The sequence below is a fragment of the Empidonax traillii genome, unplaced genomic scaffold (genome assembly GCF_003031625.1).
Source record: "Empidonax traillii isolate 1590-97213 ecotype Southwest subspecies unplaced genomic scaffold, ASM303162v1 scaffold5:size3517227, whole genome shotgun sequence".
Taxonomy (NCBI): domain Eukaryota; kingdom Metazoa; phylum Chordata; class Aves; order Passeriformes; family Tyrannidae; genus Empidonax; species Empidonax traillii.
The window spans coordinates 3,441,758-3,468,499 of NW_020955198.1; the positions used below are offsets into that span (position 1 = coordinate 3,441,758).

The 26,742-nt window shown below is 38.0% G+C and overlaps 1 protein-coding gene across 1 annotated transcript in view; it reads right to left on the reverse strand.

Annotated features, from left to right (window-relative positions):
• Nucleotides 1–16,338: 16,338 nt before the first annotated feature.
• Nucleotides 16,339–26,742, reverse strand: part of LOC114055682 (contactin-associated protein-like 5) — a gene marked incomplete at its 5' end in the record, with an annotated part of 53,494 nt that continues 43,090 nt past the window's right edge. Inside the window, 3 exons of the mRNA XM_027880073.1 lie at nucleotides 16,339–16,796; nucleotides 17,797–17,868; nucleotides 23,271–23,489. Coding sequence (XP_027735874.1) covers nucleotides 16,600–16,796; nucleotides 17,797–17,868; nucleotides 23,271–23,489 — 488 coding nt within the window. The remainder of the gene's footprint in view (nucleotides 16,797–17,796; nucleotides 17,869–23,270; nucleotides 23,490–26,742) is intronic.

Sequence of the window (26,742 nt, forward strand, 5' to 3'; positions counted from 1 at the left end):
AGAAAAATATAAGCAGCTAATTAATGCTTTAGGGACTTAGGGGAAGAAAAAACAACAATGAAAAAACCCAAACCAGAGTTCTCCCACTTCTCTAGGGATAAGGAAATGCAGGAGAAAGAAAATTATTTATTATTTGATGTTATTGTATTTCAGCCAGAACTTTGTCAGAGGGCTACAAAGCGTAACTCAGCTTTAATCAGCAGAAATTTTGAGCTTGATTCATTTCTAAGTAGCATTAAGTTTCACTGGGTTTTAATGATATAAATGTAGAGCTCTCAAGGTGATCTAGTCCTTAATAGTTACTAGTGAATTTGGCCTACACATTGCATTAGTTAACTGTACTATAAAGATGCTAATGAGGTGAAGGGTAAGTCAGTAATTCTTTGGTAGCATAATTACAATGAACTATGAAGGATTTTATTATGGTATAATTTGTTTGTTCTGAATAGCATAGTCTGTAGTGCAAACTAGTGGAAAGAACTTTTGGTTGGGTGGAGAAGGTTAAGACACCTATTTAGCAGTAGAGGTTTTTTATACACAAAAAAATTTAAAAAAACCCAAAACACACAAAAAAATCTAAACATAAGAAATATCAAGATAAAGTTTCAAATGTAGTATCTCTCGAAAAGCAGTTTTTGAGTACTTTGAATGGGGATAAGCTGTAACAATGTGAGGATACTGAAAGAGAGGACACGGACTGTTTGACAATTCTGGGCAATGATAGGAAAGCTGCTGGAACAGTACAAGTGGGAAAAGTAAAGATCCCTTCTGACTCACTCAGAAGATAGCTTTGACTTAGTGACATAATTGGGAAAATTCCTGCTGATTTTCTAGGGAACTAGGGACTTTGGCTCAGGTACTGGTGAACTGCTTAAAGGCTCTTAAGCAGCGATGGGGTGGAGTGGGAAGGCAGGGGACAGTTTTGAGTTGAAATGTCAGTGTGTCCCGACATCCCAGATGCAAGACTTGTGAAAATCAGTCAGCTCCACTGTTTCACCTGAATGTCAAAAACTCCAAGCCTGCATATGGTGAACATTAGCTGTGGAAAACAGCTGCTCAATATTTTTTTAACTATGCTGATTATTTTTAGTTCAATGCCTCTTTAAACCTAAACATCTCCCTTATCACTGTACCCCTGAGAAATCTTCCTTCTGGCAGATCCCCTTTGAAATTTGTTTTTTGCCTGTAAGGTGCAGATGCTTAGCAGCAAGCCTGTTTTCCTTCCTCTGCAACCTTTTCTACTGAGAATACAATAGGAAACATCCAGATTTCATGCTGTTCATGAAGTCAGAGGGTTATCTTGCAGACCTGTGACTTCTCTGGATTTTGTGCCAGTGTGTGAAAAAAATATAGATTTGATTAAAATGCGCACTTATACTGCAAAACTCTGCACTCTGATCATGTTTTGAAACTGTGCAAAGGTGTGCTCTGTTTAAGTTTGCAATCTGCATGTTCTATGTGTGTGTATGTGTGTGTGTGTGTGTGTGCATATGCACATATGAATGCAGCTGTTGCAGCTTCACATTTTGTGTGAGAGATTCAGCTTGCAAAGTAAGCCTACATTTATGTATTGACAAGTGAGTTAAGGGTGAAATTGGATTGCCTAAATACTAGCATCTGGTGTCATTATAAACATTTTTGGGCACACTACTGCTTCTTTATCTCTTATTCTGGTCTTTCATATGAAGTCCTCTATCATGTCTGCCAACCATACAATTGTGTTAAATAGTGCAAATGTTACTACAACTGTATTTTAAGGAAGTAAATTGAACCTCTAAATTACGTTACTCAACATGAAGCTGAATCTCACCCTTCTCAATCAATCAGGATAGATTTCAGCCTCACATTTGCATAATTTCAAGTAGAGGACAGTGTCTCACCTCAGAAAGGCATCAATTTCCATTTAATCATTAGAAGAATCCTGTTCCTAGATTTTTTATCTATACTCAGTAAGCATCAGCATCTGTCTGTTACCTTCTCAACAGACATAAATTCTTTCTAGTCCTGCCCACATTGCCCCCCTTTATGGGCCTACAAATGCTGTAGGTTTGTGTTTGGACTCTTGGTCAGGTATTCTGTGAGAGAGAGAAAGTAACAAAGTGCATACGTATGAGAGCTAGACTCAAAACGTGCAATATGATTTTCTAGATGTGAATGCCAATTTTTTTCCAATTATGCATAATGTTAAACCTGGAAAGGAACACTGATAATAACAGTACTGGTTTTGCATATTCAGGATCAGGCTGTTTTGGGATGCTGAACATTCAAAAGCCCATGGAAGTGAATTATATGTTTATGTGGTTCCTGCTCACTGATCCTGCCCAAATGGATCAAATTAGTGCAATACTGGAACTGTAAATTTAAACTCTTCTAAATGGAGCTGGAATTTGCTCTGATTCAAATCCTTGTGGCTGAATAATTTTTTTTGTCCTAGTTCTGGATCTCTTTCTGTGGCCTTTATGGTGTACTTTATGTTTGGCGGCAAGGAGAAGCTTGTTGTATCTTTGTATTTTGGAGACCAAAAGTAACCTCCTCATAGTATTTCTTTAGAGATTTTTTCTTGTACTAGACTAAGAAAAGAACAAAGAGAGATTTGGTAATGGAAGCTCTACTCTGAATCTAGCAGATATTGACAGTTTTTTGGCATAAGGTGGCAATTGTCAATAGATGAGAAAATATCATGGAAATTTGGACCACAAAAGCTTAAAGTCTCAAAAATATTCACAACTCTTTCACCAAGATTTTAACATATTATGAGAGCACTGTTAAATTTAATGCAAATTTAAGTCTAATTAATTCCCTACCAGGGCAACAAACACCTCTTCTGTTTAGTTTACATGAATATGTTGCTAGACTGAGCCTGAAACATAATCCTTAGCCAGAAGGATTTTTGAATACACTATAGTTTGAATATGGTTCCAGATCCAAAAAGCATTTCTTTGGTACATACATGTAGTACTGCTGTGAATGTTTCCATCCTGGGAAATAGTTTCTGTAGGCACTCCCCCAGACCCAAGCCTGCCATTGCTGGAGTGGAACAGCAGTGGCCACAGAGCTGGGAGGATGCACTGCCTGTCAAAAATCACAAAAATGCCTGAGCTCAGGAGCCCCCTGAGCTCCCTGAGCTATCCTATCCTGTTAGGCTCCCTTTCAAACACAGTTCTCTTATCTACAAAATGCTGTCTTGCTGCTGGACCCGCCAGCTCCATCGGCAACAGAAGCCCGTTTTGCAGATCTCGTTATGTTTCAGAGAGCTGCTGCCACTCTTCTTTGAAGAGCATTTCCATAGTCTTTCTCATGGAGCTCCCACTTAATGAAAATCTTCACAAAGCACTAAAAAATATTCTTCAGAGACAATTTTGTAATAAACTTGCAATTTGATTTTTCTTTGCATTCAGATGTTCGATCTTTCCCCTAAGATGATCAGCTTGTTTGATTGTTTTAATAGCAATTTCATAATGGAAATATTCATTATTGTCTTGTATTATTTATTCAATGGCATCAACATGTAACCTTAACAGTGAGCAGCAGCCATGCTAGAGCCACAACAGGAAAGATAGCAGCTGAGGCAAATATAAAGGAGCCTTTTTAGAAAACACCATGATATTTATATATTGGCTAATTCACAGCTCGTTATCTCCTGTCTCTTTTAGTGAATCATAATCCATTCACTAATTGTCCTCATTATCACCATCAAAAGAATGAGTTTCCATTTCTTCAGGCATCCACCATATTAATCCCATGTGTCACTTAGATTCAAAGCAGCCTCCAAAGTCAGTATTTCTCTTTACATGGAAGCAGCTCAGCACTTGAACTGTGGTCCCAAATGCACGAACCTTGTGGGTATTTTGTGCCAGTCAACAAGTGGGATTTAGGCTGTTAAATACCACATAACAGGCAAGAAGCAGTGCATAACTTCTCTTGCATCAGCAAACTCAGGTCCTCCTGCTGTGAAGGAAGGAATTTATTCCATGGAGAAAGTGATTAAGGGTTTTTTTCAATAGCTGAGAAGTGGAAGTCCATGCCAGTGGGGGCTTATACATATAAACATATATATACACACCCCATATATACATACACTTTTGTAGTGTGTATGTATTTTATGCGTGTATAGAAGTTGTTTATATATTGGGTGAGTGAGTGTATATATATATATATCTGTATATGCTTATATAAACCAATATTGGTCTTGAGAAGTAACTGTCTTTCCTTCTCACAGTAGTTTCTTAAAGTGATATACAGGGTTTCAGATCCCAGGACCATCATCTGCCCTAGCAGATAGATGAAATCCCTTTGGACTCAGTCTACAGAATTGTTTTAACTTCTAAATGTGGAGAAGCCTCTGGATCAGATTGTAAGGATCCTGCATAACAGTCTACTTGGGGGAAAAAAAAATCCTTTCCTTCTGCAATCATTATCTTGTTGCAATATTTATTAAACTCTTGGCAGTGTTGGTGGGCGAAACAGAGCCATAACATCACCTCCCTATCACTTTTTAAATTATCTCCTGCCAGTTGAAAGCAGATATATTCTTTCTTCACAACAGCTTGCTGCCTTTTAGGAGGACAGGGTGAACTAATGAAGGGAGATTTTTGCTTAACATAGGGGGTTGAGGTGTTCCCTTATCCTGGGCACCAGAAGTAATAGGAAACAGAGCTGATGTCTGGTCAAGGAAGCTCCTCTTTGAGGCATGGCCTGAAAGGCACAGACCTTGAGAATATTTGATGTGAATGGGGAACTCAGGGTGTGTGTGTGTCAGTATATCAATAAAAACAGGCCTTAAATGTGGGTCTTAGTCTTTTGCATAAAGCTCAGGCATACAGTGCTTGTGGAGGACTTCACACATAAATGGGTTCAGAGAGGCAGAGAAGTCCTACAGTTGCGGTCCTGCCAAGTGACTACTTACTATGCCAAACTACGATTGAGATAAATCAGTAGAGACACTGTTTCTGGTTTTCTTACTCCCCAGCTAAATCCAAGTGAGGGATTACCTTAAAGAATAGAAGGTCCTAAGCAAGACTTAGGATGGGATTCAAAATTTAAAAGAAACATAAAATTTCCTGCCACTAAAAAATTAACAAAAAAAAAATCTTTTTGTCACTCCATCCCCCGCAGTTGTCTCATCAGGAGAACTGTTATATTTTAGGCATCAGCTCCTAGGACCACTACCTAGCTCTGCCATCTATATGGAAAAAGTCCACTGTACTTTTCACTTATTTTGTTAACACTTATATTCCTACCTCATGACCAGTTGTCTGCACAATCCTTCATTCAGGAAAAAGTGCTTCATTTTAAACATATAATCTGTCTAGCAGACTGTTAACTTAGGTTATTGACACTGAACTCTCTCATGCTGAATTCCTCATTTGTTATATAGCAGTTTGTTGCCTTTCACACATTCAGTATCCACACATTCTCTCCACCAAATCCTGTTCATTTCCCGCTCTGTCCTGTTTATTACAAATTATTTTACACTAAAGCCTGTAAGACACAAAATATCCCTTCCACATTAAATATTTTTTTCTCTGTAGCAGTATCTTAGTAATGGCAAAGATCCACCTTGTGCTTGGGTATAGTGTCCTTGTTAAGGAAAGGATAAAGCAGAGATCTGACAAACCTGCCAGCTTCTAAATTCCTACTGCCCAACACCTTGCAAAGTGGGAATGAACTGGTCATTTAGAAAACTGACCATCCCTTTGTAACTCCTAATGAGGCAGAAGCACTGTATTCCATCACACAGTGGATTTCTTCCCACAATAGTACTTGTTGTGTGTGAGTGGTTTGTAGTAGCCTCTAAGTTATACTGTTGATGGAGTCAAGTTTCAGTGTTTTGGATTTGAAGTGTGGTTTGGCCACCATCACTGTAGAGGTCTGATGACATTTTGTTAGAAAAGGGTGCAGGGAGTAGGGCTGAGGAAAATAATTTGGGGTAGAGAAAAAAGTATCTTCTGTAGATTAGTTGTACTACAGTAAATTTTGACACCCCAGCTGGTAAAATGAAACATTAAGTTCTTACCAGGCTGTTCTCTGTGATTATATAGGTTTTAAAAAAAAAAAAATGCAAGGAAAGGTGTAAGGAAGTAGGGTTGGTTTGTCTGAAATCAAGGGAGCTGAAGAGTATGGGGAGCTGGGCAGATAAGATAACTAAGAAGATGATTAAGGCAGTCAAACAGAGAAAAAGGGTTGCTGCATGACAGGAAGGGATAGAGCTGTTCTTTTCATTCTTTTGTCAGTAGGACAAGCTGTAATGGGCTTAAACTGAGGCAAAGGCTATTTAGCTTAGGCTTTTCTAAAGGAAAAGAAATTATCTCAATCTAAGAAAAGTACAGACACCACTGGTATGGGGGTTTGGAAGAACAATATGGCTGTGTATGGCAGCTTTTTCTGATTACTTGCTAGACTAACAGGTATAGAAAAATAAACACTGACTGCAGCTACCTAATACACTGTGGGAAAAAAAAGCAAAAAAAAAAAACACAGCTGACTGTAGCAGGGCTCTCCTACCTTTCTTTCACAGCAGTATTCACTTAATGGTATTTGCCTGTATACATTTGCCAAGGGGCCTTTAGTTGAAGGAATAAAGTGTTAACATAAAAAACCTGCTGCTTATGTGGAAGTTGCAAAAGAGGTGAATTCTTTTTTTTAGTTCTGCCTGATAGAAAAGGACAGCAGGTGCTGAGGAAGATTTGACTGCAACCCATGATGGTAACTTGTCCCTTCTTCCAGACATTGCTAACTAGCCATAAACTGCAATAAATGATGTTTTGTCAGGCTGCCAAATAGATATATGCATTTTCATTACACTAGTGGAATTATTTAATGTAACCTTCTGAATAATGTCTTTAACTCATTGCATTCCTGTTCAGGAAGAAAGAAGCAAAATGCTTTGAAAAAAACCTACCAAAAAATGCCAAACACCCCCAAAATCATGGGGGAGGTTAAACTCCCCCCCCTCCCAGATGTTAAAGAAGAAGAAAATAATTTCTCTCCACTCAGAAAAATGGAAAATATACACATTGACATTTCTGGACCATAAACCATGCAGATTTAAATTTCAAGGCCTGGATTAAAAATTGTAGGAGTCTGTACTGTCCTTACAAGCCTTCATAAGGTTACTGCTCCCACTATATTAACTGTGAAGAAAAAAGGCTGAAAGATTTATATAGCTCTTCCCCGCTTCTTTTTTTTTTTTCTTTTTTTTTTTTTTTTTTTTTTTTTTTTTTTTTTTCCCCCTGGGTAAAGTAACTTAGTGTGGGATTAATTATAACTTGAAGTTTTGTCTAATCAAGTGATGTATAAACACCTTTCCTGCACCAGCCATGGACAAGGGGACACCAGCAGTTTTCTGTTGGGGCAGGATGGCTTTGGTGCCTGCATGATACATGGCTGGCTGTGGTCTGGGATGCCTGTGGAAGGCAGGATCAGATTCACGAGATGGGCATTGTGCTTGTAAAACCCCAAAGCAGGTACTGCAAAGCTGTCCTGCCAGAGAGCACACCTCCACCCAGGACTACAGACCCTTGTTAATTTTGCCTCCTGGGGATCCACGAGTGAAGCAGGACACACTTTATGCATGGCAGGCTGGGGACAAAGCACGTGTGTGTGCCCACATGTGTGCATGGGTGCCTGGAAAGCTACAGAGCTATGACGAGGCATGCTGTCTAACCAGAACCACGGCATCTCTCTAGACATGACTTTTAACCAGAATGGGAATCTGTGCCCTTATGCACCCACCCCACGCTGGGTGCTGCAAACCAGCAGTTATGAGTTGTGTCAGGGATTTGGATGATGACCAGATATCCTCTGACACTCACTTTTACGCGTAGCTGAAATCAATAAATCCTGATTGTGGGCACTTCAGCTTTTATTAATATCCAGTGAGATGTGTTGGCTTAGAGTTAACATGTAAACAGCTAAAAATTAGATTTCCTGTAATCAGCACTTTTTAATGTTCATTCAGCTAGAAGATAAAATAAAAACACAGGAGGAGGCATTTGTCTTCCACACAAAATCATACAAAAAGTCTTTTTTTATTAAATATACATTACTTACAGTTTAAGTCTTTCTTCTGTACAACAGTAACCATAGAAAACAAAAGAAGCTAAGGCTAAATTTTTTCAACCCCCAAACAGGGTATTAAGACATGTTACATTGTCTACAAAACTGACTTAGACTGAGGCAACGTCCTGTGGAATTTTCTTTAGAAAACCAGATAGTGAAAGGAGAATAATCTAAATCTCCATTTTGCTTTTTACTGTAACTGAGAGACTTTTGCATTAACCTTGGATGGACCATTAAAAAAAAAAAATCTTTTTTTTTTTCCCTTTGCTACTGAAATGAACAGAGTTCTGAGAGATTTAGTTAATACAATTTGAGTAAAACAAAATAAAATGAATCATGAAGGGCTCATCTGTAGAAAGATTCTTTTTTTATTATTATTACAAATATTTAATCTCAGCTGTCTTTTTGACTTTTTTTTTTTTTTTTTTTTTTAGGGTGCCTTTATTTTTCAAGTATTGTGCACTTCACCACAATCCACTCAGGAGTGGACTCCAGAAAAAATCCCATAAAATCCTTTCAAAGTCAGTGGGTGGGCTCCCAAGTCGGATGGCAAAACTTCACCCAAAGACCACCCTTCCCCATACACACATTTCCAGAAACTCCCGAAGGTGACTTAAGCTGTGTCATGGGCTTATGTGAAACTGAAGTTCATTGCCTTATCCCAAGTTTTATCCACAGTTCTGCTAGAAGACAACACAATTTCAGTGAATGCAACTCTTGTTGACAGCAGTGAAGGATGATGAATATAAGGTCCTGACTTGAATTCATGTGTGTCAACCCCAGTTTACAGGGGATCATCAATGCCTTTGCCTAAGGGCAGTAGGAGGCTAAATTTATCTGTGATGTATCTACATTGACCTAAACAGGATTACAAGCAGGTCTGAAGCTGGCTCTGTTTCTTTCACGAAGTAGGTTTCAGAGCATGTCAGGTACTACAATTTCTCTATCATATAGATACAACAGTCTATGTTACGTATTTCATTTGCAAAACTCACAGAGATTTATATGAATGGATGTCTGAAAAAAAAAAATGTACCTGTTTGCTCTTGTAAGCTCCTGGAACTTCATAGTGTGGGTTTGGGTGTCGGAGTACACAGTGAGGTTGTGACTGGCTGTACCTAAGCTTTATCTCAGAAACAATCATTCTTCTTTCATAACAATGTGTGTGCTGCATTGGCAGCAATGACAAAACACACCAGAAATGCTGTTGCCTAAATGATATAAGAAGGAACGCTGAAGGGCATGCTAAAGTGAGTAAATAATTTCTCATGCAGAAATCATATCAAATGGACTCTCCTCAGGGTTGTGGGATTCAAATTTGTGAAGAGAGTAATGACCAGCATATCAAGAAGCAAATGGTGTTGCAATGTGAAAAGCTATCATGAGTTTAGAGAAAAGCTGCCACAAGCATCCTAAATGAGGGAGGGATGGGGAGAGTAAGTCTCTAAGCAAACTCCATTCTTTGGATCACCTGTTGTACCCAATGTTTCATTAAATGTTATGATTTGTTGAGGGAAACCATCCCCAGTTCTCCTTTGGGTTATCTGGGAGAGTTCCAGTGGTCTAAGTGTAGAGCTTCAGAGCAGCATCAGCCAGAGCTTTGAAATCCTCTCCCATGTTTGAAGCACATCTCTGATACTTTACAAATCATCAGGACAATCAAGGCTATGCTTTGGCAGGCTAACTAGTAATTCATTCCATGGTAAACCCCAACCAGAAATACCTGAAACCCTCATATCCATGTGATGGTTACCATGTGTGTTCAAAAAGCGTAATTTTTCTGGGAGTTTTGCCTCCTTCACTGCCTCATCGTAATTTCAGTTTGGAGTGTTAATGTCCCCATTTCCCCTTAGAGGTCACCATCTCTAGGTGACTACATCTACATGATGGAATGCAGTTTCCCTTCTGGTTAGAGCACAAAGCTGACATTTTGGTTTCTGTGACTGCCAGAAGAAAAATCATAATCTTAGTTAGAACTGTAAAACAAGTTCCTCTGCCTCCTACCACCAATCTGATAGCTCCATATGTTAAAGCAAAAAGGAGAGAAAAAGAAAACAGGTGAACTAGATGTGGAGTGACACTGTCAACACAAACTGTTGCCTTAATCCTTCCTTAGCTCGGCTTGTAGACTCAGCACATTACAAACAACAAACAACGAGCTTACAAATTACAATAGTTCACCAGAAAGTGTGCTTTTTTTTTTTTCCGAGTTTTTGTTTTTTGTCAGAGTAACTTAGTGCAAAAGATCACAAAAATAAGTACCAATACATTGATATATCCAAGCTCCTATATGCATGACTCAAAGTAAACAATAAAAGAAAAAACTACTCCAGACCCAAAAGAACTGTGTGGTTAGAAGTTTTGTGTACAAAAGGAGAACAGAGGAGGAGGCCGCCCACACTGAAAGAGGACATGAAGAACTTTTCATTTGGAAAGGAAGTGCAGTAAAGTGCAGGGAACAAATCATGCTTTGAAGCTGTGATAGTAACTTGTGAAGAAAATCCTCAAAATCTTCAAGGGCATTGTGCAACTCCAGCTGTAGTCACCAAGAGGTCTCCCACTAACCTCCAAAGACTCTGGATAAGGCCCCTGGTTTGGCAGGGATGTAACTATATCACTTGGCTTGTTGGTAAGTAGGCATTAAAAAATTGCATGAAAGATTTGAAATAGCACTTGTCTTAGAGAGCCTCACAAGGTCTCACACTTTGCTTGAGTCTTTTACAAAGTGTTGCTTTCTGAAAAATAAATTTAAAAAACCCTTTGTGAAAAACTGGCAGTGCAGAACAATACTTGAATCTAGTCTTATTTATGGTAAGCTTTGTATAGGTGACATCAACAGACAGCAATGACATGAGATGGTGGAGCACAAAGGGATTAAGTTCTGGCTCCTCCACACTCTTGTTGACGTTTAGGACACGTGTTAACCGCTTGGCTTACACTCATGAAAAGGAAGTTGATTTTATTCTGAAGATGAGATTTATTTTTTTTTTCAGGGATTCAGCTCATCAAGAACTTAGGAGTCCTGGATGGGCACTCACTGTAATTTGAAAAGCCAGCAGGTATCAGACATATCTGCTTGGAGCTAACAGATGCAAGATATGACAGATAGGAGACTTGCATCCTTACTGGAGCTGCAAAGATACCCTAGTTCCTCTCAAATGGCACCAGACATTCAGGGCTAGAAAGTCACCTGAGGGAGCTGAGTTAGATTTAGATTAGGAAGTGCGTGGATCTGCCTACATGTATTCGATCTGCCAAAGCTCCCACACGAGGCAAAAAATGGATATTGGATTTAGAATACACTGGAAGGAGAATTTACCTTTTCCAAGCCCCACATATTAGGGACCGGATTGTCACTGGCTCAAATAGGTATTTTGACACTTGATTTTCATATATTTGGCTACAAGTAGATGGGTGAATTTACTAGGCACAGATGTCTAGTGTAATTTTAGATGCAAGGAGGGGTCCTTCCTTGACCCCAGCTGTCATCTCAGTAAAAAAAACCCAAGTCACTTATAAGATCTGTGCAGATGTGTTTACGGGATCTGCAAAGCTAGTGTAAAATTCTGATGTGTAAGCAAATTCTGCTAGAAGTAGCTAACCTATTGCCAGGAGACTACCCTGTCTCTATAATCAATGGAGAGAAAGATGCATCTCTAGCGATTCATTTAATCTTAAAGGATTTTTGAGACATTTGCCCTGTCCTCATTAACCACAGGGCTGGACTGGACTGGATGACAAGCGTAAAACAGGTAGCAGGTAAAACCAAATGCGAAATGAAACAAACCCAAAAGACTCAGATAAAAGCAATATCCAAGTGCTTTCATAGGTCTAGGACTCAATCTTATGTTCAGCAAAATCGATAGCTGACTTCATTAGGATAAGATTCATAACCCCTCACCATAGTGAAACAATGTGATGTATTGATTGCTTCTCACCCAATATGTGAAACATGTGATCAGCTAAATTCTAATATAGTCAAAAATGTTATTAAAATAAGGATTTGGCTCACTCTATAAAAATTGGGCAATTAATAAATAAGATGAATTAAGTCTAACTATATCATGTTAAAATAAGGCAGAGAGTAAACATCCTATGTTTGTAATTTTGCTATCAGTTTTGACTTAAATATCAGAGGCATCTCACGACTGAACACAATTTGATAACAGTACAACTCCATATGTCTGGGTTTCACAGTTATATTCACCCAGATAAGAATTCTGGTTTAACCAATGTAAGTTAAAACTGTGTCTTTTGTTTGGCTTTGTGCTGAGCCATGGAAAAACCAAGAAAAAATAAAAAAAGTTAAAAATTGTTAAAAATAAAAATGTTGCAGATTTACCCAAAACACTCACGCTGTCTTGTCTCTAGCAAGTGAATAAGGACAGATGAAATACTAACTGCCAATTACATAGGTGACTTACTGAGGACCAATATTTTATTTCCAAAAGAGAAATGGGACTCAATTTTCAAAGGTATTTAAATTTCTTGTTGTATATTAAAACATTTCACAGCAAGGCAGGAGCTGAAATTCTACTAGAATTAATTTGAGTTAAATGCTCATATTCTACAGTAACTTAAGCATTGATCCACCCACATTCACCTCATATCAAATTCCTTTGAAAGCCCACCCTTCACCCAGATGGTAGCCTATGTCACACTGAAAGTTAGTTGGATTCAGCTTTCCGACAGACAACCTTCCTTTGTTTTCTACAACCAGGCACTGGGATTCTCAGACAGTCCTTCCAGGCATCCAGCTCAGACTGCATGACTAAATATCTTTATAAGCATGGTTATTGGCCAAGTCTTTTATGGAAAACAAGAATTTGCAGAGCCCAAATCCATATCTAAGATACTTAGTAATTTCACAGTCTAAAAATCCCTGCCTAGCACTAATAATTTTCAGAGGTTACATATCATATCACCAAGAGAAAAAAAAAAAAAAAAAAAGATACTTACTATCCTTCTACCAGTCCCTTACTTTTATTATGAAACTTCTCTTGGGAGAAGGAAGAAAGCCTCCAACAGTTCTTTGACAGTCTCAAGTTTTCCATTGAAATTAAACATGATATTTTATGCTTAAAAACTATTATTTTATGTTTACTGAAAAATATTATCTAGAATAATAGCTAAAAGAAAAACTACCACAATTAAAGAGAAATTTTAACCAAAATAAGAGAAATGGCTTGTAATAAATGGGGAAAAGGTCTAATTTAAACTGCGGAAAAAGAAAAAAAAAATTCTTCTTTTTTATAAAAAAATATTATTAGTTGCCTTTAACTGATATGAAGGAATTCCGCTTATGCCCTCACTAAAGAAAACATTAGAACAAAGCAATTAAAAAAAAAAGAAAGGAGTTAGTATTAGCGTACTTCATATAGTATCTTTTAGCTACCATTTAATAAGAAGAATTTTGGCATCTTAATTTAGAAGTCCATACAAATGTGTTCATTGATTCAGTCCTGTAGCATAAGAATATTCCCATTTCAGTACATTCATAAGTATAGATGCACATGTCTCTGTATAGTTATGCATTTATGTATGTGCAGTTCTTTCTTTTTACAGATGCACACCAACATAGGTAAATTTTCAAAGCGTTTTACCAGCCTGGGCTATATTAAAAGAGGATAAGGAAAAATGGACAAATCAACCACTTGACAATGTTTTGCCAGATGTGGGCTGGCACAGAGCATTGCCACTACACTTGTCCTCTGGCCTGGGACTGAGCCACTGAGCTATATCCGAAATGTTTGCAGCAACACTAATATTTACCTTTGGTAATGAGAACTTGGTCCTGCTTGAGAAAGCTTAGCATCTTGCAGAATCAGATCCTATGATGGCTGAAAGCAATTTGTTTACATAAGAAATGAGAGGACTCTGCTTTGTTGCTCAATCTCCCTTTTCCAGCTAATCCGCTGCTGGAGCTGATTTTCGCTTTATTGCTACACTCTGTAGTAGTTTTATTCCTGGAAACTAACATGTAGGAAAGCAGAAGGATGTTTTGTATCTGCTGTTCATCTAGAGAAAAAGACACAACTGGGTGTATTCCCCTCCTTCCTATTCCACTCTTCATAAAACCAATTAAGCACATTGGGAGTTCGGAGATGTCCCATACACAGGCCATTTCAGAGAAGATGACTCAAATATGGACCCAAATAGGAGCCCATGAACTCTCTTATTCCTCCCCTCCTGCCATGCCAAAAAAAGCAGCTTCATCTGGGGAAAGGAAGGAATAAAAATAATTGCTTTGCCAGGAGTTTACTGCAAAAGATAAAGCAACGTAAAGAAAACAGCTAATCACAGATCACAGATTATTCTGAGTTGGAAGCGATCCACAAGGATCACTGAGTCCAATTCTCAAGTGAATGGCCTATACAGGGATACAAACCCATGATCTTGGCATTGTTAGTACCATGCTCTAACCAGCTGAGATAATCTCAGGGTCATGAGTCCATTATTACACATCTCATCACACAGAAACACTCTCAATAATCACGTGAAACAGCCAGCATGTGGCTGTTGTTGATCATGATTGAGGAAGAACAGCACTAATACTAATTTCAATATAAATGACTTCATAAAATTGCTCAGTTAAGAGGTGGTCTCACATATTCCTCTTCACATGAGAATGATATAATTCTAAGATTGCTTTCTCTTCACTGGACGCTCCAAAGAAGTGGTGAAGAATCATTATATCCAAACTGTGTTTCATTTATTCTTCCTTGCCTGCTCTCTCCTCTCATAAAAATCCCACAAATAAATAGTTACATACCTTTGCAATGCACTGCCTAGAAAAATAGCACCTGTTGCATGGGTAAGCTCATCTCTAGCTTGCTGTGGCTTATTACCTCATACTGTGATTCTTTGATTTTATGTAAAAAGGACCCTCATGTGGAAACCCCAGGATGACTGCACAAGGGCGTAGGGCAAAGAAAGAGATTCAGCTGTACAATTATTTGTCTTGAATTAATTCTTATCAAGAGTACTGCAATGAATAAGATTTTTTTTTCCCTTAACTGTGGGCTGCATTCAACTCCTGTCAGGAACTTTTAAGTCTGACAGCAAATTCGACATGCTCTTTAGAATCCCTGAGAAGACAGATGTCACATGGAAACAACATGGAGTGCAAACCTCCCTTGCGGGGACTCCTACATTTCTGACTCTTAGGTTGTCTGTGACTGAAAAGATGGTTTTTCAGCCTCACATTGTAACCATACAGCACAAGTAATATGGGTATAATTTTAGTCTTCAGTATTGTTCTCAATCAGGAAAGGACAGAAGACTTTAGGAAAAAAAAAAAGAAGTTTAATTTGAAGTAAGAGTATTTGGGATCTTTTTTGTTTCTCTAATGTTATTCCTTGTAAACAGAGTTGTTCAAATATTAATCTTTTTAGATGTGACATCAGACCTCTCTCTATTTAGTTTTGGAGAAGGTATTTCAGCTTTTACAAACAGGAAATACCAATCAATCTCACATGGAGTTTTGGGAGAGTGTTTTTGAGTATTTGGATTTTTTTTTTTTTTTAAAAAACCTGCAGAAGATGTGCATCATGTTTAAGAGTAAACTATTTTTGTTTTTCTCTCATCTATGTATTTCTTTTTTTCCACAGCAGCAACAGTGTTTAACCTCAGTGCGTGATAATCCTCCATATGGCATGAACAGGCATATGCTGCATTTCTAAAATTTCAGACAAATATAGAGCACCTAAGTCCTAGCAGCTTCCTAAAACCCTTGGAGATTCAAGCTACTATTTTCCATGCTTCAGCTAGTTATGCTAGAGTATGTTGGGTCTACATAGCCAGCCTTACAAGATGGAGGTGGAAGAAGTGAATGGGAATGACATTTATTGTTGATACATATATTTTTGGAAAAGTACTGAGAAGCCTAAAAGTTACAGTAAAAGGACAGGAGGTTGGGGGAAGGAGCTTAATGAGGACAGTTTTATTTTCCTTTACGTCATACCAGCTTCTCAAATGGTATAAATTAACATAACGCCATTTAAATCAATAGACAATATATCAACATTTGAGAATTTGGCCAATTTTTTATGATTGTTGTAAATGAGCCCATGAAAGAAATCAGGTGGTTTTGTCTCATTCTTTTGCTCTATCCTGTCCCAGTACCTCTAGAGCTATGTGTTCAACTACTTTACCTGTACTTTACATAGTCCAGCTCTACTGTAACAGTGATGACTTAAATAGCTCCAGAGGAAAAAAAACACAAATAAATGTAGGACTTTGAAACATCCAAAAACTGACAGCAGACACAAGGATGTGCATGTGGATCTTATTTTGTGTAGGATGGGATAACAGGTCTCTTGAGCTGAAGAAGTAAATTGTGATTGCCAGGTTCTTGTGCAGAGAATGAGGCACTGTGATCGTTCTCAGTGTTTCTTGTGCAGGGTGGGCTTTTCCAAATGGAATAGCAAAAAATGAATGCTTAAAAAAATTTTTCAAAAAAGAAAATAAGGAAGGAAGAAAGGAATAAAGGAACAAAGAAAACAAGGATAAGGGAGTAAGAATAAATTGCATTGTCCATCAGATAAAATATTCCCGTTTGCACTCGCTCACTGTGTTCTGCAAGTCAATGTCAGCTTTAAAGTTGCTCTCGAGGTTTTCTGGGTATTCTTTCTCCTTTTTCTGACTACTTCGATGTGCTTGTTTGTGCTGATAGAGGAATCTGCTCATGATGGCAATGATACAAAAGATGATGAATATCACAACTGCTATTACACCTGTAAAGAGGTAAAAAAGAAAGGATAGAAAGAGTAAAAACCAAAACAGAAAGTCCAATTACCTCAAAAATGCATTACCAATTCACAGCAGCTAGTAGATATGATAGATCAGTTCATCTCAGTCTGTATACAACCACATGCCTCTATCATACCCTCCCTGTTAGTTTTTATTTTCATTTTTTCATCTTAAGACCATTTAAAGCAGCAAGTATTGATGTAATTGACCTAATTTCCATCAAATTTTGCTTTCACTGGAAGTACAGTTGGTTCAGCGTGTTTACTTTTGAAAAGCTAGATCTATATGTTCATACAAATTCTTGCTCTCTCATATTTTCTTCTGTGTTATCTCTGTAAACCTTGCATGAGCCTTCTACACTTCGGTTTATAGCTTTTCGATATTATCAAAGGCCGCTTGCTACTGGGCACCCTATAAAATAAACAGAGATAAATTGTCTTCTAGGGTGTTACAGGAAAATTTAAGTCATACATGAAATTAGGAGGACAATTTTCTCTAGTATATAAATACTTTCATATGACCTAGTGAGTTCCACTACCCCACCAGACTGCAAAGAGAGAGCTCCAGAAGTATGGGATATGTGAATACTGTGCAGAGGGTCTCAGCAGGGCTGTGTGTAAAACAATTACTAGACAGTTGGGCCTTAGAATGCAGAATCATATGGAATTAGAGAATGGCTGGGATCTCGGGAGGTCATCTTGTCCAAATCCCCTGCTCAAGCAGGCAGGTAGACAGACAGAGTTTGTTTATATTTTAGAAGACTCAGGTTCTTGATGATCCATGTGTGGCCACAGTAATCCATAATGCAACTGCCTACCTAGGGAGATTGATACAGGTATGCACTAGTAAATACAGCAAATACTAGACCTGCATCATACTATAAAAAAACTTCAGGTAGATTTCATAGAGCCCAGATTTAAAGTCTCCTAGATGTTTGCTTTGACAGAATTATTTTTCTACTGTAATCTTTAAAAACAAAGTTACCTCCAATCACAGCTGAATCACTTCTGACTGCATTGGTGAGAGGTTCTCTTTCATCTGTCTTCCCGAAAGGATCTGCAGTTGGTTAAACAAAACAGAACTTATTTTCTATATCACCTGTGTTCATTTTCTCTGTGGTATAGACAGAAGTGTCCTCTTACTCTCATGAATTCTAATTTGTTTTCAATAGATGGGATTTGGGGTATTGGAGAACTTAACCAGAAGCTCTGAAAAATAAAGTGAGTTTGCAGAACAATTTTATTCTACATCTTCAGGAACAAAGTCTGTTAAGGGTATATTTAGAAGGAAACAGACTAACACCAACATCTGTAAGTAATGTTTCAGTTTGTCAGAAGAGTCAGAGAGGCATTTGAATTAAATAGCCCATTAGGAGCTTTTCTCAGTTAGAGCTGTTTTTTTGGTTTGGTTTGGGTTTTTTGTTTGGTTGGTTTTTTGTTGTTGTTGTTGTTGGTTTTTTGTTTGTTTGGGGTTTTTTTGTTTGTTTGGGTTTTTTTTGTTGTTTTTTTTTTTGTTACTTAAGAAACAATATCAGAGAGAAGCCAAAGGAAAGGGTCACTAGACAGATTCAGACATGACCTACATTTGTAGATACAGATATTCAAGTTGAATTCAATCCCAAGAAGAGAAGGAGTCTCTGCTTGGGACAGCTTCTGGGAGGGGATGTTCTCATCTCAGTTGCAGAAATGCAGTGGTCAAATTGGATCCAAAACAGAAGGGCTTGAGTAATTGATTCCTACATTAAAGGCTCCTTGATGTTCTAGCTCTCTTGTGCTTTGTCTATAAGTGACTGTCACTGAAACACTGAGTCAAATAGCCCACAGCTGTTTCAAATTCAGCTCCCAATCTGAGAGGTCAAGTCCTCCTTGAAGTCAGTGTAGTTAGAGCAGGGTACTTACTTTTTAATACTGCATGTTTCAGAAAATGCCATGTGTTTTTACTGATAACTGAATCTAGCTTTTCTGCACCTTCACATTTTTCTGTTCTCTTCAGCTTACTTTCTCCTTTGACAGGATTCATATTTGTGTTTCTCTCCTTTACAAGCCTCCAGAGAATGTATGTAGGAAGGGAGTTAGGGATCACTGTCTCTGCTGTGTACTATACACTGATTTGCCAAACTGATCTTTCTGATGCAAGAGGTGGAAGCCCAGTTCAGAAATTTGGTGTTGCAGTGTTTACTGTAATTGAACATCCTTGCCTTAGTGACTTATTCAGCCACATTTTGCTATGCCATTGCTGAAGAAGATGAATTTTACTGAAACAAGCAACAATATAATATTTGTGGGTCAGGTGGTCCTGAATTTGTGATGTGGCTTTGGGCTATATGGGTTCTTAAAGGGCACACTTTTTTCTTATTCTCTACGTCAGTGATACCAGCCCTAGAAAGATGCAGAAGACATAAGCCTCAAAGAGGCTTTGATGTTCTAAAAGATGCAACTCCACTTGCTAGTTTTAGGGGTAGAAGGATTTCTAATCAATCACACAGATACTGAAAGTCAAGGTTCCCCATACATAAAGTCCATGACTCATGACTGAGCTACAGACACAGAAGGGACTTCTGGGGTCAACTGAATACGTCCAATATATTCAATGTCACCACTGAATGTCAAATGTTAATGACAGATTTGAACACTCAGGCCTATTTACAAGAGCCTCCTTGCTTGGATACTGTGTGCTTAGGGTGACATTCCCAAGAAACAAATAGTCATGGCAATGCTTCATCTCATCTATTATGTTTGTGGGAGTGGAATGGGAATAAAAATGTATTTTTACACACACACACATATATATATAGATAACATCACAGAAAAAGTTATGTTGAAAAGGAAATATGAAGGTTATTTAGCCTAATCTCAGGCCTTTGAGGCCAAATTCAAAATTAGGTCAGGATTGGTAATAATAATTATGGACATGATGGTAGATTCATCTTGCTTTATTTTTCAGTATCTCAGAATTATTTATATAAATCAAAATTAGTAATTTAGGCACTTTTTATTTAGTAAAAGAGGAAAGGAATCTAAGAATACTTATACCCTAAGATGGCTGTCAAAGATTGACAGCGTGACTCACCTATTTCTTTCCACAAACTAGGAGAGGACAATCCTTATTTTAGACTCAAGATGATTTAACTTTCAGAGGCGGAAGCTTGGTGAAGTATTTTTTATCCTAGCCCTCAGCTGACACCAGTGAAATCAGTTACAATCAAAAATTCATGTCTGTTCTACAACAGTCTTCCTGTACTAGAGAAAAATCTCCAGCTGGTATCCAGTGCATGGTAGTAGTCAAAAAGAGTAATGAAAAACTAATAAGTATGTATGAAAAAGCATTAAATTAAATTTCTACCTTAAAAATTATATAAGACATTAATTATGCCTAAAAGATTATGTAAGATTTGACACTAGATGTGACTAGCCCTCCACTATTTTTTGGCTGCTGTTACCAGAATTTAAGCACTGAGAGGAAACCAGAACAAATGTTGAAGATCAGTTTCAGAATGGAGACCAACAGACACAGGCCATACGAAATATATTTGCCTGAGAAATAAAATCAGTATACAAGTAGAGGAGGGTTTGTTACGGTGCAGCAGACGGCATGCAACAGCAGAACCATTTCCAGTGGGAATACAACTCTGAAGCCAAGGGAAAGTAATACTGGGCCTTATTTGAGACTTAAACAGGACATTCTTCTCCTTTTAGATAAAACTAAGGCACTTCTGAGGTTGGAAGGCTCCTCTAGAAATCCTCTAATCCAAACTCCTACTCAAATCAGTCTACTACAGCAAGTTTTTCAGGGCTGTATCCATTTGGGTTTTGAATATATCTAAGGACAAACACTTTACAACCTCTCTGGGCCTCCTGCCACCTTTGCTAGATATCCTGCTTATTGGGATGGACCATTCTTGATCCTGGAGGAGATCATCCTTGAAACAGATCTCCTGGGTCCATCTTCTCACCAGAGCAGTATACTGTGTCATTCTTCCAAGCAGGTCCATGAGCAGGTCAAAGGTTCTTCTGCTGAAGTCTGGTTTTGCAGTCATGCTTTCTGCTTTTTTTCCTTATGTTGAGGGTCCTGAACTTCACCATCTCATAGGTGCTACAGCCAAGGCTGTCCTGGCACATCCCCAGCGAGTTGCAACTTGTTTGGAAATACTGGGTCCAGCACAACTAGCACAGTGAGAAAGGGACTTCACTGTTTAAGGTGCCTCTGTAGCAAAATCTTTCTATGTAGTTTCTGACTTATAAAAGTATTTGACATTTTTTACTTTAAATGCATGAAGACCTGCTCTTCAGCTAAAATAGACAGACAGCTCAAAACTCCACCATTCACACAGCTGAATCTGCCCTGTCATTTTTAAAGTATTTTAGTATTAAGAAAAAATACCACAGTAAAAGTACATTTTGTCTCTGTCATCAGTGTAGAGTTCAGAATGCCAAACCTCTACACGTGCCTCAGCAAGGAAGAAGGGGATCTGCAGACCTTCACTAAATATAAAAATACACAGTAAGTCACCTTTCATTCTGTTTCTTAATCAGAAAGAATGTATTCGGATAACTGAGCCATGATGAATAGATTTTATTCCGTATCTGTCTGAGAGGAAACTTTCTTGAACACAAGTATTCCTTTCTGAAGAAAATAGCTTCAACTGTTTTCAAGTTTTAAATATAGAAAGCTTTTTTCACACATTTAAAGAGTTTTCCTAGAGGGCTTTTTGTTGTATCTGTACATTAGAAAATAGACACAGACATGTACAGTCTCCTTTGAAGTTCTATTTTTCTTTTCAGACACTCAATAATGAGAAAATGGGAAGTGATGAATTGAGATATGAGCAGTAAATTTGAAAGCTAATCCTTAACTCTGTTTTCTTTTTATTTCTTAAAATGTGTCCTTTCCATGTATAAATGTAATTCTCAAGTACATCTATACAAAGAATAATTTGCTACAAATTGGAATTTTTTTAAAATAAGAATCTACCGCCCAGTGCTCTTACTGTAGCATTTAAATACATGAAGTCTTCAGAATTCACTCGTTCTAAGATCTTATTCAGGCTTTAATCAAATCCAGTGTGAATAGTGAGACAGTAATGTCAGTTAATTCATCATATTGAGAGGAAATCATATTTTAGAGCACAGAGTGGCAAAGACAGGGATGAGCTTTTATAATAATTCTGCACTTCTGAGGTAACACTGCTTAACCTTGACAATAGAGTGCAACTGATTGTATGCTTTAAATATTTAAGTCTGAATGCTACACTCTGTGTTCTGACCGGCAGTTCTGAGCCTCAGGTTTTACTGCTTTCTAAACTCCTTAGAAAAATGACATCATCGAGGTGACAGATCACAGGGCAAGGAGTTCATATTTTCAGTATCATTGCCCACTCAGTACTCACAAGACACATTCCTTCCGTGCATCAGAGTAGATACCTTGGACAGCTCCAGGCGAGGAGAGGAAAGTGGGGGGCTGGGGAGAAGCACACGCACATTGCCAGCCGCTCTCAAGAGTAATCAGCAGCCTTTTTCCCTATGCAGAATGCTAATAGCATCATTTGTTTTCTGCTGAATATCTTAGGCAGAAGCTGCAGGAAATGGGGCTTTGATGCAAGTACAGATGTAAAAGGAATTGTATTATGATTTAAACCAGAGTTTTATTAGTTATCAAAAAAAAAAAGGAAGTGGCTTTAGAGGTCAAGGTGCAAAAAACACCCCTTAATTTGTACCCCTTTCTGGTCATTAAGAATTCTGCCTCATCCACTGGTGACTGAAGCAGTAACTTGATTGTTCCTGCTCATGGTGACAACACTTCCAGCTGCTCTCAGTTTCCTTCTCTGCATACAAATTCACATATGCAAAATACTTAAGATTCCCAGAGGACGGTTTCAAGATTGCAAAAGATATACAAACTATTGGGATTATCTTACTGGTACTGCTCAAGTAGTGCTCTTTCTCTTTAGCCTGAGAGAATGAAGCACAAGCATTCAATGGAAGTCACACACACGTGTCAAGGGAATTTTACGAGAGTTTTTGTTCATTTCTCATAGGATGGGAATAAATTTGACTTGTTTGTTGTATGACTTCTATTGCTTCATCACCACTGGGATATAGAACGTGTGTAACATTTATGTTCTCCTTTGAGATCTGAAGCCACTGGAGTTGTCTGGAGTGGACAGGAGTGGCAAATCAGGTGCATAATGATAAGTCCAATGCTGTTTCCACTAGAGCTTTAGGATTTTTTGTTTGTTCTAAGCATGTTTTAGGTAATCCAGGAACTTGGATTTTTAAAGGACTTTTAAAGGACCCTTGACTTATCCCGATGCCCATTCTCAACACCCCTAAATTCTGAGAGAAAATGTTGCTCTCCTGTTCTGATATTTATACTGTCACAGTTGTATTCCAGCAAAAAGGAAGGAAATCTAATTCTACAACATCATTTAAACTCCCCATTACCCTCTTGGCAGGACATACCTGATGAAGAATATATTGTTGTTGCTGTGTTCACATCAGCATCCATCATGGATGCACAGTTGGATTCAGTCAAGGAACCTTTGACGGTCACAGGAGCAACGCTGGGATGGCGTAAGGCAGCTTTCAGGGGAGCGATGTGGTTGTACTGAACAGAGGACAAGCAGCCAGTGAAACCATAGGCATTTGCCTTTGAGACTTCAGGGTCCAGCGACAAACTATCTGCAGTACAACAGAAAAATACACTGGGAATTAACTGCTTTAGGTAGGCATTAAGAAAATTAGTCCTTTTCTGCCTTATCACCCATTTTACTTCTGTTACCCCATTTCAACTGTTCAGTTCTCCTTCAGCAGCCTATAAGTTCTCCCTGTCCTAACCCATGAGGTTCCCAACCCCAGTCCTTCCTTTACAATGTTACTTCCATTAAATCAAGTTGACTTGGACATAAAAGCCTGCATTACACTTCTTTCCTCATCCGTTTTCTCTGCTGTCTGGACAAAATCTAGCACATCATAGCTACTAACCATAACAGTAATAATAAACAGTAAAATAGCAACACCAAATACCACAGGATTTTGGGGATGATGCTCTAACTTTTTTTGCATCTGTTAACAACTTTAGTTTCACAGCTATTGACTGTATCTTCAAGGCATTCTGTCTCTTCCACTCTTCAAATAAAGGACTCTGCTCTCTGTAGTCTGTCATACAGTGCTTCATGTGACCTAATACTGAATGGCTAGCTAAAACAGTTTCCCACCCTTTTACAAGAGTTTATTATTGAAATTTTCTGATGCCCTTATCATGTTACTATCATTTTACAATCAGAATTCCCAGGAATCCTCCTAGCTATTAGTCAGGCTCTCACTCTGCTAGTCCTATTTCACTAATAAAATAAAGAGCAAAACTATACCTGTTATTATCTAAATCAAAGCCAAAACAAAGGTCTCTGTGTTATTTCCCAGCCTTGAAGATGAGATAGCACTATTAGCCTCTCTGTTGGTATGTGTCCATTTAAATTTCCCAAAGAAAAAGCCAATCAAAGGTCCGGAGTTTTTATTTAATCCTAGAATTATAAAATGGTTTGGGTTGGAAGGAACCTTAAAGATCATCTAGTTCCAACCCCCCTGCCATGGGCAGGGACACCTCTTGCTAGACCTAGTTGCTCAGAGCCCCATGCAACCTGGACTTGAACACTTCCAGGGATGGGGAATTCACAACTTAACTGGGCAATCTGTTCCAGTGACTCACCACTTTCACAGTCAAGAATTTAGTTCAAAAAGTTTTAATATCAAAGATTGTTTGGGAAAGTCAGGGAAGGACAGTAAAGCCATCTTCTATTTTCTCCAAGCTCTCACTTATTTACCTTCCAGAAATCAAAATTCATACTGCTCAGAGGTCTCAAACATGATATGCTTTATATCTAAGTCAATCAAACAAGAGAAAAACCTACAAATGCACACATACACAGTATCAAAACTTATTCTAAGTCTTAAAAATACCTGCTAAAAAACCCCAAACCAAAACAACTTCTAGCATTGAAAACTTTGGAAATACTTCCAAGGATGCTGGAAAATAAGGATTCCTAGCTTTTCAACTTTGTATTGGAATGATAATGGAAAAATTGTTCCTTATTTTAAAATTTAACATCTTGTTCGTTCAAAACTTAAAAACAATGATTTTGCAAGCTCTCAAAATAAAGGCAAAAAGAAAAAAGATCTTCTCTTAAAGCTGACATTCCTACCTTAATTACATAAATTTCTTTTCTATCTAAGAAAATACAGAGAAATCTCAAAGCTAACCCAAATCACACATTATTTTTGTGCTCAAGATCTGTGATGCCAAGCAGTTAGAGGCAATTATCTAAGAAAGTTTTATAATTTTGTTTGAATGTCTTCACGGGAGTGTATCATGGAAGAGTCTGGTTGTTTCTCAGCAAAGCAAGGTACAGTATGAGCTTGCTCTCCCAGGGGTCTTTCAGGAGAGATTCTCAGTGTGCAGAGCTGTCAAGGGCACAGCCTCTGGGCTGTGAGAGAAATGGAAAGAGAAACAGTGAGGCTTTGCCACTGGAAAAATTGTAGTCTTACAGAGGTTCACATTTGCTCACTGCTTAAAAATGTGTACGAATTGATTGCATTCCGGTTTTTAATGAGATTTTGGCTGAGATGTTATAAAACAGACAAAGAATTTTTTCCAAGTCCCTGTAAGAAGGTTTATATATACTAAAAGACTGATTTACAGTATTTGCCATCTTTGTTGAATTTATAAAACCCTTTGTCAACATTCCTACTCTCAGCCTTTATTGTTTTCTTAGCTCTGACACAAAAGGTGAATTTGTTGGTATCTTTTATACACCAGACAATCTTAGTTGCTCTGTTCTGCCCCAATGTGCAAAAGGTAAAGCCTAAGAAATAATGGTTTCTTTTTTCATGCTACAGTAGTTTGAAAAGTCTAAGATTCAACACTTTTGAAGTGACTTTAGAACCAATTCCGGGAGTCTTTTGTCAAGGTAAGCTTTGCATGAATGAGAACTAAGAGATTTGTTGTTGAAAGACTTTGAAATTTGAAAAAAAAAATCAAAGAACAAACTAAAAACAATTGTAGAGTCCTCTGGTAAAAATCCCACATGCACAGAATAGGTTTGCTTTATTATACAGCTTTAGGTGTGTGTGTAATGTCTGTCAGAAAGGGAGGCTCTCAGCAAGAAAGCTGCACAACTTGGATGTGAACGACTTTGCTGCCCTCTGAATTCTTGAGAGGATAATGTAAACCTGTGATTATGGCATGGTTCCCTCTATGAAAGGCTTATTAAAGACTACTCTGTCCCTTGGAGTCTTTATATCACAATAGAATGTTTTTCCAAAAGGTATTTTCAGTACATGACACAGCACTCCGTAAGAGAAGCAACTCAGAGAAGTTCTAAGGTCTGTGTTGCAGCAAGGTCATATCAAACTTCTGTGGCCTTCCTCTGACCTGATAATGCTGTGAATCTTTCCATGAATTTCACTGACTTGGAAAATCACATTGAATTGCTGCTGATGGCTTGGTTTGATCTTCTGACATTTTAGCATTGCATTGCTGTTCTCGGTATTGGGGAATGAGTTACTTTGGTTAATTTCTCCATGAAGGGTAAGAAGGTAATCTTTTTTTGCTTCTAGTAATTTAACTGCTCATTCTCCACATATTAAGCATACCCATATTTTTAGGAAGTAATTTTTTAGCTTTGTCTGCTGAGTTGTGCCTAAGTTGCCCTGGCTTCTTGTTGGGTCCTCTAGCTGATCCCTGGAAGTTGTCTGCAATGTCACAGCTCAGCAAGTTTTGTGTTGGTTTTTCATGTATTTGCAATGGCTTTCCATGATGATGAGGACTAAGTCTAACATATAGTTGTATTTTTAAACTTTATGAATTTTATCAATGTAATTTATGTGTTGATTTATTCCTATTCACAAAAACAGGTATCCTGTTCCATTGCTTCCA